This window comes from Coturnix japonica, chromosome 1, assembly GCF_054131305.1.
Source record: "Coturnix japonica strain WE chromosome 1, WE-NBRP24, whole genome shotgun sequence".
In the NCBI taxonomy this organism is placed as follows: domain Eukaryota; kingdom Metazoa; phylum Chordata; class Aves; order Galliformes; family Phasianidae; genus Coturnix; species Coturnix japonica.
The window spans coordinates 148,166,360-148,182,838 of NC_140663.1; the positions used below are offsets into that span (position 1 = coordinate 148,166,360).

The window sequence follows — 16,479 nt, forward strand, 5'->3', positions numbered from 1 at the left end:
GAAGCTGTCTTCCAGAACTTGCTCAGAACAGCCATTTTCACTGTACCTACTACTTACCTGGTAATTAGAGTGGAATGCAGAAGTCCATACGTAAGCGTAGGTGCCTAAGTGCTCAGGAAGCTCCAGGGAATCTGAAGACTTCTTAGATGATCAGGTGTAGGGTGACATGTTTAGACTTCTGTGTTGAAGTGACATTCGCTTATGTAAGCGAATATGGCCTCTTGAATTCAGCTGAAGCTGAGTCCCACCTCTGAAATCCTATTTCTCCCAAGTTTGCAGGCTAAGTAGTGTCTAATGGGATTAAAGTTTCGTAAATACAGACATTACTTGTCATCACTTTACAATCAATTTTTTTTTCAAAAATACTAGAAAATAAGCAATCCATTTCCACTAATGATTTTTGCCATCCTTTAATTAGATATGTTACTGTGATCCTTGTCCTATTTACTTTAGTTTTCTTTGCATAGTGGCTACTGAATGTATTTTTTCTTTGAAATTCTATTCTGGAAAAAGACTACAGAAACATATACATTTGTAGAAACAGCAGATGATGCTAGTTGACATTTAATCACTTGCTCTTTACACTTTGTTACATGAATGTGTATGTTACCCTTTAACGTTCTACAAACTTTGGGACAGCAGTGTTATCATTGGAGTTTATGTTAATAAAATATTGCTTACCTGCAATTATACAAGCAATGCAGAATCTGAGATTTCTAAATGTACTTTCTTTTTCTTGATAGAATTTAATAAAACATCTTCCAGAGCAAGAACAACTGAACGCATTGTCCAAGTTCAGGAATGAGTACAATAATTTGTCTGAGCCAGAGCAGTTTGGAGTTGTGGTGAGTTCTGCTATTGTTTCTTTTCCTGCCTGAAAAACAATTTTAATATTCCGAAATAGAATTACTAACAACTTCTTCTTCCTAAATATGAGGGTTGCATATTAAGAGCAGAGTGTAGCTGCTGCCTTTTAATTGGACTTTCAGGGGCCATATCCATGGATGTGGATGGTCTGATTTTGTTGGCAGTTATCTGTGTGAGTATCAACTATTTGTACCTAGATTTTAGGACATCTGGAGTACTGGTAGATTGTGGATTCCCTACACTCCTTCTTTGACCTGGAATAATAATTGTCATGTTAAAGGCCTTTAAGAAAAATAATATAATCAGAAGCCAGGTGTGCTAAGTTTGGTTTCGATTCTCAAACTGAAAATTTGAGTATTATGTAAGATCAGTGAAATTTCTGTATCTATATGAATTCTGATGGTAGAGGCTTATTTGATGTAAATTTTGAAATATTTGCAGAGGAGTTGATTAATTACAAAATGGAGGGCAGAATGTTATTTGGAGGAGTGAGTATGATACAGGAAACAAATAAACAACAGAACACTTTCACTTTTAGGCATGCCTTTGTTTTTTGACATAAATCTGGCCCACATAAACATTTGGATAACACACTGATGAGCACCATAGGCAAAGAGTAGGAAGCTAATAATGGGATATGCTAGAAGGACATTTTATATCTTAGTTTTTTATTTTTCTGCCACAGATGTTAAATCTTTCTGTGCTGGGCAGAACTGCACCCCCTTTCTGTAAATATTTCTCTTTTTTTATGTTTAAGTTTTATGTAAACATGAAACTTTTTTCTTAATAAATGTGGACATATTGTCTATGTATAAAGGACTAGCATCTGTTCTAAAATGCAGCTTGCTACGTGCTTCACTTTTGCTCAATATTAAAAGTTCACGGCTTCCTTTAAATTTGATATTAGAAAATTGAAAGGGTAGGCTGGTTATGTAGCAGAGAAGTTCATATATATCAGTCTTACTGAGAGAAATTCAAATGTCCTTTGATGGAGCATGATGCTCCTCTCTGATAACCTTGTTTCAAACCATGTCTGCCAGGATGACAGAGATAAGCGCACATCTAAACTTCAGCAGCTTTGAATCTTACTAATTATGGCAAAATGCTAGTAGAGATGGATTTATACCAGTAAATTTAACTATAAATTGAGCTGGCTGATGTATAAACATCTGTTCGACCATGCCAAATAATTCCAACAGTAATATATTTGTAATTGATTTGTTGAAGAAACACGACAATGACATGCTAGCTTATACATTTTAATTGAATTAGTAAAATTCAGAGCCAAGTAGCAAATGTTTTTTCCATTTTTATCAAGAATAACTATTGATTTTAAAAAGGAAAGAAAAAAACCCAAACCATTTCATAGTTAATTCCATGTAGGTTTAAGCTTGATTGGCTTTTTTTTTTTTTTTCTTTCTTTCTTTTCTTTTTTTTTTCTTTTTTTTCCCCCCAACCTAAGCCTACTGAGAAGTCTGCCTTTTGTTCTTTAAACATTCCAAATTTACTACAGTTAGGCACACTGACAACAGTAGTAAATCTGAAATTTACAGTGAGATAGTGTTTTCCAAGTGATCAGGAGGCCCTGCATCAATTGTTACAGCTACCTGTCAGCATGAGGACACTGCTTACTGGAGGAAAAAAGCATGTTTAGTTTGCAATTTTTGCTGTTATCAGAATGATATAAATGACAAGAGCTAATTTGCATTTTAAAGACTAATCTGTTGTTGAGTTGGTTCAGAAGGTCTCCTGTATTACTGCAGTATTTATCAGAAATATGTTTACTACCATGTTATTTTCTCTGCAATGCTAATAGCGTCCACATTGTACAACTTTGCAGTTGGCTATCCTGAGCAGTTTTGACTAAAATGGCACTTTAGCCGATGAGCTAAAACATGTCTGATTAATTACCAGTCAACTTTTCTGGTATCAAAATAGGTCATCAGTAAGATTCAACTGTCTTCTACTTGTGTTGCTGAAAGTTGAATGTGCTCTTATATGCTTGTGTTATGTAGTTCAGTAATATTGCATCTCTGACTACTCCCCTTTCCTCAGCTATCTGTTTTTGGAAACAGGGATGTATTTAGAAATGGTCCTGCAAGTTAATTCACTTCTTTCTTTCTTTCTTTCCTTTCTTTCCTTCTTTCCTTCTTTCTTTCTTTCTTTCTTTCTTTCTTTCTTTCTTTCTTTCTTTCTTTCTTTCTTTCTTTCTTTCTTTCTTTCTTTCTTTCTTTCTTTCTTTCTTTCTTTCTTTCTTTTTCTTTTTTTTTTTCTTTTTTTTAAGTGTTAATGCAATCATTAATGTAATTGCAATGTGCAGTTGCTTTCTTTTTGAAACGTGCTTATATTCAAGTATGAATAAATTTGAAATGATCTGTTGTAAGACGCTGATTGACTTGTACCGGCTGACAAAATGCAGCATCACTGGTAGACATTTTTAAGTGTTACTACTTAGATCTACCAGCTGTTTCTCAGTCCCATCTAATGAGAAGAGCTAGAACAGTAGAAGTATAGGTCAAGTTCTGTTTCATTTATTTGTGGATTTTCTTTTTTGAATGAACAACCAAATATTCCCATTGAAGAATGCAAGTGTTTGCTTTCCCTAGTTTTGCACAGAGACAAAAGAAGATTACTAGGCATAGCTCTTCTAGTGTGCCACCTTCTGCGCATCTCCTGAAGTTTACTTCAGAAGTCAAGATAAAAAAAAATACATTTGGATAAGATACATTTTCACATCTTATTATGGTATCTTACACATTTGATTTTCATCATGAATATTCTTTAATCTCCATCAGGCTCCCTTATACCTTTTATTTTGTCTGGGGAGGAGACTGAGAACTCTTAATCATTTCTTTAAGAACTGCTGTTGACTCAAAGATAAATTATTACACTTCATTTTTTTGTTATTCTTTTCAGGCAAGGAGAATTAAAAATGAAATAGGATACTTCCAATTTTATCTTTTATGTGAGCAGGGTCTTGTATTCATATTTCTGAAAATTCTGATATGACATGTTAATTTACTCAAGGGAAAGACTAAACCACGTGCTTCTCAAGGAGCAGCCTACATAGTGAATGAACTGATAATTACTACTTGTGCGATAATAACATTTTTATAATGCAAACTCTGTTTTATCCTCCTGACCTTGAATTCAAAGTGAAGATTTGTTACTCTGAAAGAAACAGCTTGACACTTACTAAGATTCTGGCATGTTATGATTGTTAAAGGATTGTGGGTTTTATTTCAACTCATGTTAATTAACTTTTGTTGCTGGCTTAAAGACATTGAGGGCATGACTCTAAGCACTTCAGGTTCTCCTTTATTTTTCTTTTTTTGTGTATGTGTGGTGACTCTATGGGTCGCTTTTGTGATTTCTACAATTACCCTCTTCTTTTAAAGTTGTTTTGCACTTTTATGTTTTCTGTTCATTCAGCAGTAAGTATAAAATAAATCCTTTACTACCCTTATCTTCTCTTCCAGACTCTAGGTTTTCTTTAGATAAACTACTTTATTTTTGTGTGTTCTTTTCTTTCACATGCTCCAGACTGCTGTTTCAGGACATAGATATTATCATTTATTACTGTGGAGGTTTTTGGATGTGTTTTTTTCTTTTTTTTTTTTTTTAAATATTATTTTATTTTTTACTTGAACACACACATGAATTATTTCATGAAAACTCTGTTAAATATGTTCATTTATTAAGTGCTTTAATTTAGCTTTACAATGTCATTGTAAGCTGATTTTGAATGCTGTATTTCAGTTATCAAGTGCTTCACGAAGGAGGGTTGTGCTTGCCAAAGTCTAAATATTTAATTGCATTAGTTTTACTGTAGTTCATATTTTGTACTAGGTTTGCTCAGTGTGGCTGATTTTCATGGAGGTTTCATTAATTCTGATTACTAGGTAATTTATTATGTAAAACTTGATAATGGCGAAGTCTGGGTTTTGTGTTTGAAAATAAGTAGTCACGTGAGTAGTCACATAGTACTCTTGGAGAGGGATCGTATTTCAGCTATTTGGTCACCCATGTGTTTGGCTGTTTTCTGTTTGTTTTTTCTTTTCTTTTCTTTTTTCTTTTTCTTTTTTTTCCTTGTTAATGCAATACCCAATGACAGAATAAATATTTCTTTGCTTTGGGACTTAAAATATGTAGTGGTATCGATTTGTTTTGCAGATAGTTCTTCTCTTCTGAGAAGTTTACAGATATTTTTTTTTTCTTTATAATTTTGGTCATAATCAAGTAGACAGTGTTTAATTAGACTTCTCCGTTTATTAATATCAATCTTGAATTTTCAGTTAAATTGATTCAGTGGTTACTAGTTAGCTTTATTAATCATGACTGATAATTGAACAGTACTAATCTGTCTAATGGACTTTCATTGACAGACTATTGGCTTACCACAATGCAAGCCTTGCTGCTGAGTGTAGGTGTGTGTTTGGATTTCTTCTGTAACAAAATCCCCTGCTTTTGCCATCAACAGGGATACTTTGCACTTTAGAAATCCTTCTGCAAAGGCTTTTAATTTTATGTAGTTTTATATCTCCATGCAAGATTTTTTTTTATATCCAAAGGTTACGATATAAACTATGTTTGTTTTAATCTTTTGCACTAGGGATGATAATGATGCTGAACAAATGAGCTGCTTAGCTAAAAGTTATTAGGCACAAAAAGAAACTGAGTTCTTGAAGTATACCACTTATGTCTTCCCTCTGCATAAGCAGTGGAGATTTTTTTGGTCACCACAGTCAATAAGGGACTCTGAAACTATAATTTTGAATTTAATGAGAACAGGATAATTAAACTCAGATATTTTAAAAATATTTTCACTATACTTGCAAAATATAAATATCACCAAAATGATTAGAGATGTATGGTTGTCAAGCAGTGATTTGGAATTTTTAGAAGGAAGTAAAATATATACTAAGTGGTGATTTGTACCAAGTTTTTATTAAATAAGAATTGAAGCTTATGAAGTAAATTATTAGATTTTGGAAATTGTTGTTACAAATAAAGTTCTTTTGGATCTCATATTTTTCTATGGCAATTAATTAAGAAAAGAAATATTTACTTGACTCTGCTATTTGTACAGAAATTTCTTACTTGAAAATGACTGTATAAAAGGATGAAGCATGTGTTTAAAGATTTTCCTGCACTGTTAGAGTAGTGTATGTTTGTGTGACATAGAAGGGGAAGTTTTCTGTAGGAAAAGTGCCATACTTAAACCTTGTCCACTGTTTTTTTTTGTTTTGTTTTGTTTTTGTTTTTGTTTTTGTTTTTCTGAAATGCCTAATATATGATAGTTCATGTTCAGTACTTCATGTAAGAGTTGTTTTTCTTTTGCTTCTTGTCATCTTTACTTTTTCGTTACACTAGATTTTTATGTCAGACAGATTTAAAACATTTTCTCTTTTTTTCTTATTGCAGACACTCTGGTATTGGGTTTGACTATCTGTGTTGCTAATTATATATCTTTGTCCTCTTAAGTTTTTGGACAAGTAAGAATAATTGTATATGTATTGTTTTCTCCATTCACACTTACAGCAACTTGTTTTCCTTCTGTTCCACTGCTGGCGATGAGATCATGGCTGGATTCCATCTTTCTCTGTTGTGTATTTTTTTTTTCGAAATCTTTTTTTGTATCTTCATTTTTCTTTTCCCATTTGCTCATTAGAGAGTGAAAATTCCTTATTTTAATTGTGTGAAATTCTTAACTGTGTGAAAGGTTGCTCTCTTTCAAAACTGTGTTGCATGTGTTGTACAAAGAACTGGTCCTATTGTAGTATCAAAAACCCTATCACTTCTTCCAAAGACCAAAGCCTACTAGCCTTGGCTGTATTTATTAGCCTTCTTGCTGCATCCTTTTACCAAACCAGACAGATTCCCTTCCTCCTTTTTTTTTTTTTTTTTTTTTTTTTCCCCCTGTATTTCAATGAGTTTCCTATAATTCCACAAAATTCAGTTATCTTCCAGAATTTGAAAAGTTTCTCATATTTACCTGCAGATAATTATTCCCCCTTCCCCCCCCCCACCCCCCCCTTCCCCATGTTCTAGTTATTGTATAGTCGTCTTGAATTTCAGCTTCCTTTTTATTTCAGTGGTTTTGTCTGGATGCCACGGCATCACATGATGACATCATACGAACATACAATGTGACCAATTACAGCTAAGACATAAATGAGCATATGTAGCTGTTTTAATTGTGTGGGTGATTATATTTCCTAGTATAAGTCTCAGGGTACTGTGTCACTTCCAAGGAGCAGCAGGGGCATTCCGTGGCACTGTGCGGGCCAATATACCATGGCTTCATTTCCACTTGGTTGGAGTATGGTTTTCAGCTTGTTTAGTTTAGAAAAGGCTCCAGGGAGACCTTTTGTCCTTCCAGTACTTGAAGGGAGCTTATAAGCAGAAAGGGGAGTATCTTTTTTCCAAAGTCTAATTCTAATAGTACAAGAGAAATGGCTTTAAAGAGAGGGAATTTAGGTTAGATGTTAGGAAGAAATTTTTTACGCAGGGGTAGTGAGGCACAGGATCAGGCTGTCCCATCACTGGAGGTGCTGAAGGCCAGGTTGGAGGAGGCCCTGGGCAGCCTGAGATGGTGGTTGGCAACCCTGCCTATAGCAAGGGAGTTGGAGCTCAGTGAGTTGTATAGTCACGGCCAACCTCACCCATTCTATGTTTCTGTAGATTTCCTTGCGCTCCAAGCAGTTACACTGTTCTGGCATAAGCCCATTTTTGTTTCATCTAGAGACAACTTGCTTTTCTAACCTCTTGTTTAGGCCTTCTAAAGCTTCCATTTGGATACCAATTGAAGATGCCAGTAATTTCAGAAAAAATACTTCACTTAGACATTCCCTTGAGGGAAATTTGAAAAGAGAAACAATATCATATGTAATCTTTCATATAAAGAACAAGTAAAATAAAAGGATTTGGACCATGGAGGTACTATTAAACTTAACAGGAAAAGAATTCAGTGAGACAAAATAAATGAAAAATATAGGTATGAAGCAAGCAAAACCAGAAAGTGTCTAGGTCAACTGAATTATTGGGAAACATGAGTTGTAGAGGAGTTACTTATCACAAACTCTTACGAACCTTCTTAATAACACATTATTTGGTAAGCTCAAGTTAAATGCAGTTCTAAGTCACCGCTGACATTTTGGGAGGACCTTTTGGAAATAATAATAAAAAAAGTAATGGAGATCGCTTACTCAAACACAGCATTATTAAGAATACGATCCAACAATACAACAGTATTAATTTCAGGAAAGCAAGTTTAGAACTTTTTAAGAAATGGTGTGAGAAAAGAAATAATAGGTGCTTATTTAAGGGGCTGCTAGAGAGTTGAAAAATAAATCATTGTTCATTATAATTGTTTTTAATAAAGCTATAATAGGTATGTGTGAGTCAGCAGCTGTTGAGTGGTTTTTGAGTTTAAAATATTCAAGCACTAAATCTTCTGTTATTATTCGTTTGTATTAATTAGATCTGAGTCTGAGATGTTTATTTTTTCCTGAGATATTAAAATTGCAAGGGTCATGAAGCAGCTGATAAGAGCTTCTCATTGCTTCCTTGTCTGAAGTAAACTTTCTGATTTTTTTCTTAAGGAGTAATGTAGAAGAAATGTTTACAATGAATTAAAGCTTCTAAGTTCCAGCCTTGCGTTGAAAAAAGAGAAAGAAAATTGCCCTCACATAGCAGGATCAAATTGAAAGAGAAAGTGACTTTAATTTAAAGAATCCTGATATAAATGACTTTTTCACCTGCTCAGTCTCTTAGAGATTGAATTCACTTGTACTTTTATACCTCAGTTCTCCTAAGCACTGAGTACTTAGGAGTACTAAGTACATGTGTGTCCAAGTAGTCTGGCCAGGACTGATAATGTGCAGCATCAATATCAAGGGACTTTCCCAACACCTAGGGTTGTTCGTGACTGATGAGAGCAAGTTAGACGAGGACAGCTCTTTTATATGCTGAGGAGCCATCAGATGAAATGATAAATATAAAGCTAAGCATTTTGGATATGTCGATGTTTTGATGCTTTCTTTGTGTTGGAACCCATTGAAATTACTTATATTGGATATGGAATTTTTTTATTTTCTTGGTAGTTGTTTTTATACTCATTTTGCAGCTAGGCTGTGTTCCCAGTGGTCAGACTAACTTTGAGTTTCATTTTGAGCTTCATATTCAAGCACAGTGTTTCATATTCTCAATTACAATAGCTAGCCACTTTTATGTTGCCCTGTTGTTACTGACCCTTGAATAATTTCTTTTTTGCTGAGTTCCACTTTACTAATGAGCATTCTGCAAGTTTAGGTTGCTTAATGACAGTGGAAGATATTTTTGGAACATCAGTGACTCAGGATTAACATGGCAGTGATTGCAAAGTCTACAGTTATGGATACAGTTGTACTAAAGAACAATGTATTATGTTGGATAAGAAGTCAGATACGAATTGGATCTGTCATCATATCAGTCAGTAAACATGCAGGAAACTGAAACATGGCATGTACAATTGTGAACTTCCCTCTATTCACCACTGGTGAAGCCTCACCTACAATATTATATCTGGTCTGGAGACAAAAGCAGGGACTCCAGAAATGGATAATGACTACAGTTTAGAAACAAGGGATATGAAGAAATATTGCTTGCAGACTGTTAAAGCCAAGGCAGGATCTTTGCTCAAAATATATGTAGGAAAACTGGAAGAAGAAAGGGAACAATATATCCTGAAGAGTGTTGGTAGTTACAGCTGTATGTAATAGGTTTATGTTTTTCAGGAAAGAGAAGCAGGCTAGATGATGGGAAGATTTTTCTAATAGTGGGAATAATAAAACAGTAGAATTGATTTATTTTATGTAGTCTTTGTATAATCAGCCATCTCTTTGAGCAGGCAAAGCTAATGCACTGTTTGCTGGCAAAGCTGACTGTATCAAAGGAAGGCAGAACGCTGTGTGTGATCTCTGAAGGTTGTTTTCCTGCTTGTTCTGTATATACATTGACCAAAACGCCCACAGCACTGTTGTGGATAGAATCTAGCACTTAAACATCACAAATAGTGTGATATCTTGTTTTTAAGGACACTTTTCTAATGAAAATTAACACCTGAATCTATCATATCACAAATCTCAGTTATAGCCTAGCTGATAGCACGATTATCTGATCTCTCCTTTTACCTAACAAGCCATCTGAAACAGCTCAAATGTGTGAGGTGGTTGGCTTTCTTTATTTGTTTGTTTAAGAGGATAAATGCTAAGGAACTGTTAAGAAATATTTACCACATTTATCTACATTGCAATTTTATGCTGAAAATTCTTAAGGCAAATGTTGGAAAGATTTGCTTTTTTCTCAGTAAATTTTTATTTGAGGGAAAGCTAAATAATGGTTTATTAAAATAGCTTGTTGCTGGTGATCATGCAGGAAATCTATATAGATTTTACAGTTTTCTATGAGGTCATGAATTCCTTTATTCCTTCTATTGATTTGATGTTGTTTAGGATATGAAGTCCTTTGTGCCCTTGGTGGTCTTTCCTTTTTTTCTACTGAAATTATTCAGGCAATAATAGTAACAAAACCATCCCAGTTCAGTTCTCATTAGTTTCTATACTGGTTTGAAATATTATTCAATGCTCTGAAAACAACTTTCTGAACCAGATTTCACCCAACTATTTTTAACAGTTGTGGGGATAATGAATAACTAGACGATGTTTTAAGGCTTTATCTATAGTGATCAACTAAACGTCACCAGAGAATGCTATTGAATATTGAAACTTAGTTGTCTGTAGTGCTAATTTGCTAGAAGAAGCAATAATTCTAGGCGTAGAGTAGGTATCCTTTTAGTCTGTGCAGAATTCCTGAATAATTCCTGGATATTTCAGGAGTTAGCATGAACCAGAATTTGATAATTGAAGATTCAGAATAAGACAGAGGCAGATTGGTTTCTGAAGTCAAGTCATAACGGTTGCAAAATACATCTTCCCTTTTTCATTACAGGGAAGACAGAGCAATACATAACAGGGAAGATGGATACAAGCACATTGGTTCCAGACATTCAAAACTTGAGTGTCTACCAGACTTTGCTGCATGTCTTGGGCTTGACATCTCAGGGCACTTTGGAATTGTAAAGGAGTACAGCAATGTTTGGCTCCATGTCAGGTGGCTCCAGATCTTAGCTTTCACATGTGTTTTGGCACATAGTTTATATAAATGAGCACCAAAGTACTCAGAACATGAATGAATCTCTAATGAAATTACATGTTTTTATGACAGGGTAAGCTTTCTTTTTGCTCCCACTGAGAAAGTTCTGCCCCCTGTCAACTCTCCATCAGCACACATGCACTTTTCCCCACACTCTTGCCAATGCAATAATGCTCAGGCTTGAGGCCAACTTATGTTAACAACTCGTTGCACAAGAAACTGTTCCAAATAGTAGTTCTGATCTGGTTATGCAGAGTGGAGGGAACTGAAGTCTGTAGAAGGCATGTGAACTGTTCAGTGCCTCCAATCCTTAGTGGCAGAAATTAGTCCTGGACATATTAGATTTATTAATATGGTTTAAAATTCATAAATACAGTTCTATTTCAAAAATCATGGTTTTTTTTACATTATTTATAAGCAATGTTGATGTAAAAATTTACTAATACTTGTTAGGATGCTTTTACTGGACATTTAACCTTATCTGCAGGTAACTAAGTTAGCAGTCACATGTATGAGGATAGTTTTTAAAGCACTATGTGTCATAGTTTCTACTTTATTTCTGTTCCTAGAACTTAATATTTTTGAAAATATTTTCACATATACTGTGTGGGAATGAGAAAAAAGTAACAGTATTTTGCTTGATCACTTTTACCTACTCAAAGATAAAATGGGTGAATTTTGAAATATTCTTTCAGAAATAATTAATGCCTAGTTTTTATGAGTTACACTGATAGCTAACATGAATAGAATTTGGCAAGCTATTCTCATGTGGCTTCACAGCTTGCTCATTGATAGATGTGTATTTAATCATTCCGTGCCTAAAAATATGATTTCACTAGAGTAAATTGAAGATTAGAGTGAGACCTGATGAAGGCTAGTTTGTCCTAAATAATTCAAGAAACACTTAAAATGATCAATTCCATATTCAGCTGATGATTTCACCTGTATGTTCGCACTGAGGATAACTCAGAATGTATTAATGTTATCACTGCTGTCTAGAAAATATCTTAGTATATTTGAAGAGGTGTTCCTGATACTTAATGCTTGATCATAGCCATTTCAGTTTGCTTAAAATCCTAGTGGCAAAGTCTATCAGCACTGTGACATATTTTTATTGTGTTAACTTCCATCTGTAGAATTTTTTTCTGTAACCTTTACCTTTTTCTGTTGTCTTTCTTCACGTTTATGCTGCTTTTTCTCTTCAAGGTTCTCCATCAGCAATTTAAGCCTTCCCATGGATGTTGTCAAAGATTTACTTAGCACTATATACCATCTGTGACAGTTAAAATATATTTATGGCAAATTAGACCACTTAAATAATTTGACTGTGAAGGGAGAACATCCTTAACTCTTACAGTGTTGGTATCTTTTAAACCCTGAATCTGCACAGCATGGAGAACCAAGTTCCAGAATTATCTTCTGAAAGTAGTTGTAACGATCTTCACTAATCTGAGAGGCTGCAACTTTGAAGAGTGAGACTTGTATGGTTTGGATTATGTTACTTCCTGTATGTCACTGAAAGATGATGATTCTAAGATAACAAGAAGGGGTTCTACAGGTACATAGGCAGGAGGAGACAGGCCAAGTGTTCCCCCTCTGATGAAAGGTAATGGGGAGCTGGCTTCCTCAGACATAGAAAAAGCGGAGGTACTCAGTGAGTGCTTTGCTTCAGTCCTCACCGATGGTCAGGCTTCTCGTGTCTGCCAGGACCCTTAACCTCTACATGAGGGTGTGGGGAGTGGTTCCTGTTCCACTGTAACAGTGGAACAAGTGTGAGCCTGAGCCATCCTCATTAAATTGAATGCATATAAGTGCGTGTGGCCAGATGATATCCATCCTAGGGTTCTGAAAGAGATGGCTAATGTGGTTGCTGAGCTGCTCTCCGTCATATGTAAAAAATCCTGTTTGTCTGGTAAAGTCCCCGGAGACTGGAAATAGGGAAACATAACTCCCATTTTAAGAAAGGGAGAAAGGAAGACCCACAGAACTACAGGTCAGTGAGCATCTGTGCCTGGGAAGATCATGAAGCATATCCTCCTAGAAGCTATGCTAAGGCACAAACAAGACGAAGAGGTGATTTGAGACAGCCAGCATGACTTCACCAAGGGCAGATCTTGCCTGAGCAATTTGGTGGCCTTCTTTGATGGAGTGGCGGCTTTGGTGGATAGGGGAAGGGTGAAGGATGTCATCTACCTGGACTTCTGCAAAGTCTTTGATGTGGTCCCTCACCACATTCTTCTCTCTAAATTGAAGAGGTGTGGATTTGAAGGATGGACTGTGAGATGGATTAGGAATTGATCTGGACAGGATGGAGAGTTGGGCTGAAGCCAATGGGATGAGGCTCAACAAGACCAAATGCCATGTCCTGCACTTCGGCTACAACAACCCCGGGCAATGCTACAGGCTTGGGGTGGAGTGTCTGGAAGACTGCGTAGAGGAAATGGACCTGGGGGTGTTGATTGATGCTCGGCTGAACATGAGCCAGCAGTGTGCCCAGGTGGCCAAGAACGCCAACTGCATCCTGGCTTGCATCAGAAACAGTGTTGCCAGCAGGAGCAGAGAGGTGATTGCTCCCCTGTACTCAGCCACACCTCGAGTTTTGGGCCCCTCACTGCAAGAAAGACATTGAGGCCCTGGAACGTGTTCAAAGGAGGGCAACAAAGCTGGTGAGGGGTCTGGAGCACAGGCTGTATGCAGAGAGGCTGAAGGAGCTGGGAATGTTCAGTCCAGAGAAGAGGAGGCTCAGGGGAGACCTTATTGCCCTCTATAACTTCCTGAAGGAAGGTTGTATTGAGCTAAGGGTCAGCCTCTTCTCTCATGTCTTTAGTGATAGGATTAGAGGGAATGTCTTCAAGCTGTGGCAGGGGAGATTCAGGCTGGACAATAGGAAGTATTACTTCTCAGAAAGGGTGGTCAGGCACTGGAATGGATTGCCCAGGGAGGTGGTTGAATCACTGACGCTGGGGGCTTTCAAGGATCAACTGGATGTTTCTACTCTGCCCTGGTGAGGCCTCATCTGGAATACTGTGTCAAGTTCTGGGCTCCCCAGTACAAAAAAGACAGGGATCTCTTGGAAAGAGTCCATTGGAGGGCCACTAAGATGGTAAAGGGCCTGGAGCATCTCCCCTGTGAGGAGAGACTTAGGGAACTGGGTCTGTTTAGCCTTGAGAAAAGAAGGCTGAGAGGGGACTTGATCCAAGTTTATAAATACCTGAGGTGTGGGAGCCATAGTGGCGAAGCTGGTCTCTTTTCAGTAGTGCGTGGGGACAGGACTAGGGGTAATGGGATGAAAGTACAGCATAGGAAGTTCCGCACGAATGTGTGCAAGAACAACTTTGTGGTGAGGGTGACGGAGCACTGGAACAGGCTGCCCAGGGAGGTGGTGGAGTCTCCTTCTCTGGAGATATTCAAGACCCGCCTGGACGCCTACCTGTGTGACGTGGTGTAGGGAACCTGTTTTGGTAGAGGGGTTGGACTCGATGATCTCTAGAGGTCCCTTCCAACCCCTACAATTCTGTGTGATTCTGTGATTGTGCTGTGGGACATGGTTTAGTGGGAGCTATTGGTAATAGGTGAACGGTTGAACTGGATGATCTTTTAGGTCTTTTCCAGCCTTGATGATTGTGTGAATTGGCTGTCTAGACACAGCCAATGTGTTGTGATAAATGGTTCTGTGTCAGGGTGGAGGCTGGTCACAAGCCATGTCCCTCAGGGGTCAGTCTTGGGACTGGTGCTCTTCAGCACCTTCATCAGTGACACAGATGATGGCATCGAGTGCACTATCAGCAAGTTTGCAGATGATTCCAAGCTGAGTGGTGCTATTGATATGCTGTAAGCAAGGGAAGCCATCCAGAAAGAACTGGACAGGCTGGAGAAGTCGGCCCATGACAACATAATGAGGTTCAATAAGGGCAAGTGCAGGGTGCTGCACGTGGATCAGGGCAACCCCAGGTATTTAAACAAACAGGGGGAAGATCTCCTGGAGAGCAGCCCTGTGGAGAGGGACCTGGGGGTCCTGGTGGACAAGAAGCTGGATATGAACCAGCAGTGTGTGGTTGCAGCCTGGAAGGCCAACTGCGTTTTGGGCTGCATTAAAAAAGGGGTGGCCAGCAGGGAGAGAGAGGTGATTGTCCCTCTTGGCACTTGTGAGGCCCCTGGAGTACTGCATTCAGGACTGGGGCCCTCAGTACAGGAAGGACGTGGAGCTCTTGGAGGAGGACCACTAAGATGATAAGAGGGCTGGAGCGCCTCTCCTATGAGGAAAGGTTGAGGGAAATTGACTTGTTTAGCTTGAAGAGAAGGCACCAGGGAGACCTCATTGTGGTCTTTCAGTACTTCCAGGGAGCATAGGAGATGAATGTTTCTTTGAAATATTTGGTACCAATAGGTGTCATTCTTCTATTCTGTCAAAACTATTTTGAATGCTCCTAGTACAGCTAGGAAAATGTAAAGATAAGCCAAAAATAAACTCTTTTATGAAGATATGATGTTACTTCAGAGTTTTGGTAGTGGTGGTTGTTTCTTTTGGGAAGGGCATAGGCTCTCTCAGTTTTCTTCTTGGCTGATCTCTTTACAACTTGAGATCAGTGATCATCTTTTGTCTCTTAACTGATCAGTGGTTCACACTGCAGATTCCTCTAAGTGTCTCAAGAGCTTGTCTTGAATCTGATTTGATGCACACCGTGAGAATTCGTTTCACTTCACACAACATTACTGATAAAAATTGGTGCCATACTGTTTTCACTTAAGAAGCTTTTTCAAATATTTGTTTCTCATTATGACTCAAAGTAACCAAAAGCTTTCATGTGTTGGTAGGCTGGATTTTTTTTTACCCATTGAATGGCAAAAGAAACCAATGACAGTGCCTTCAAGCAAGGTGCAGGCACAATGGAGCAATAGCATGTAATAAGGAAGGAAAATTGACTTGCCCTTTCTAACAACCAGCACCAGCTCAAAAGTGTGTGTGATCTCTATCCAAAGAGATACTGCTTTCTTGTCTGCTAATCCTTAAATGAGGGTGAGGAGAGATGGATCTAGGCTCCACCCCTTCCAGTCACTCAAGTGCATTGCTTGCACCTGAGTTCCCTCAGTTAGCCATGCCTTCTCACCTGCTGCACAAGTACTGGTTCAGGCTGTGACCTAGCAATTCCAGTGCACCCATATTGCAGCAGTCTTATGGAATATGCTATGACAATTTGACAGTATTCATACTTGGAGTGGCAGTTTCCTAACAACAGAAGAATTTTTTTCTGTAAGAGCCTTTAACATTTGTCTGAAATTTTGGTTCCAGGAAGATGATATGAAAAGATAGTGTCTTTTACTGTTAAATAATTTCTGAGCTTAGACATTTTGGTTTGACTATGAGATATAGATTGCATTTGAAATAAAAAAAAAAAAAAATTAAAAAAAAAATCTGAA

At 37.4% G+C, this 16,479-nt stretch overlaps 1 protein-coding gene across 5 annotated transcripts in view; it reads left to right on the forward strand.

Moving 5' to 3' along the window:
- The window catches only part of DIAPH3 (diaphanous related formin 3), a 210,583-nt gene that overhangs the window by 94,201 nt on the left and 99,903 nt on the right, over positions 1 to 16,479 (forward strand). For all 5 annotated transcript variants that reach the window (XM_085554115.1, XM_085554117.1, XM_085554124.1 and 2 more), the window contains one exon: positions 744 to 845. In XM_085554115.1, the coding sequence (XP_085410241.1) occupies positions 744 to 845 (102 nt within the window). The remainder of the gene's footprint in view (positions 1 to 743; positions 846 to 16,479) is intronic.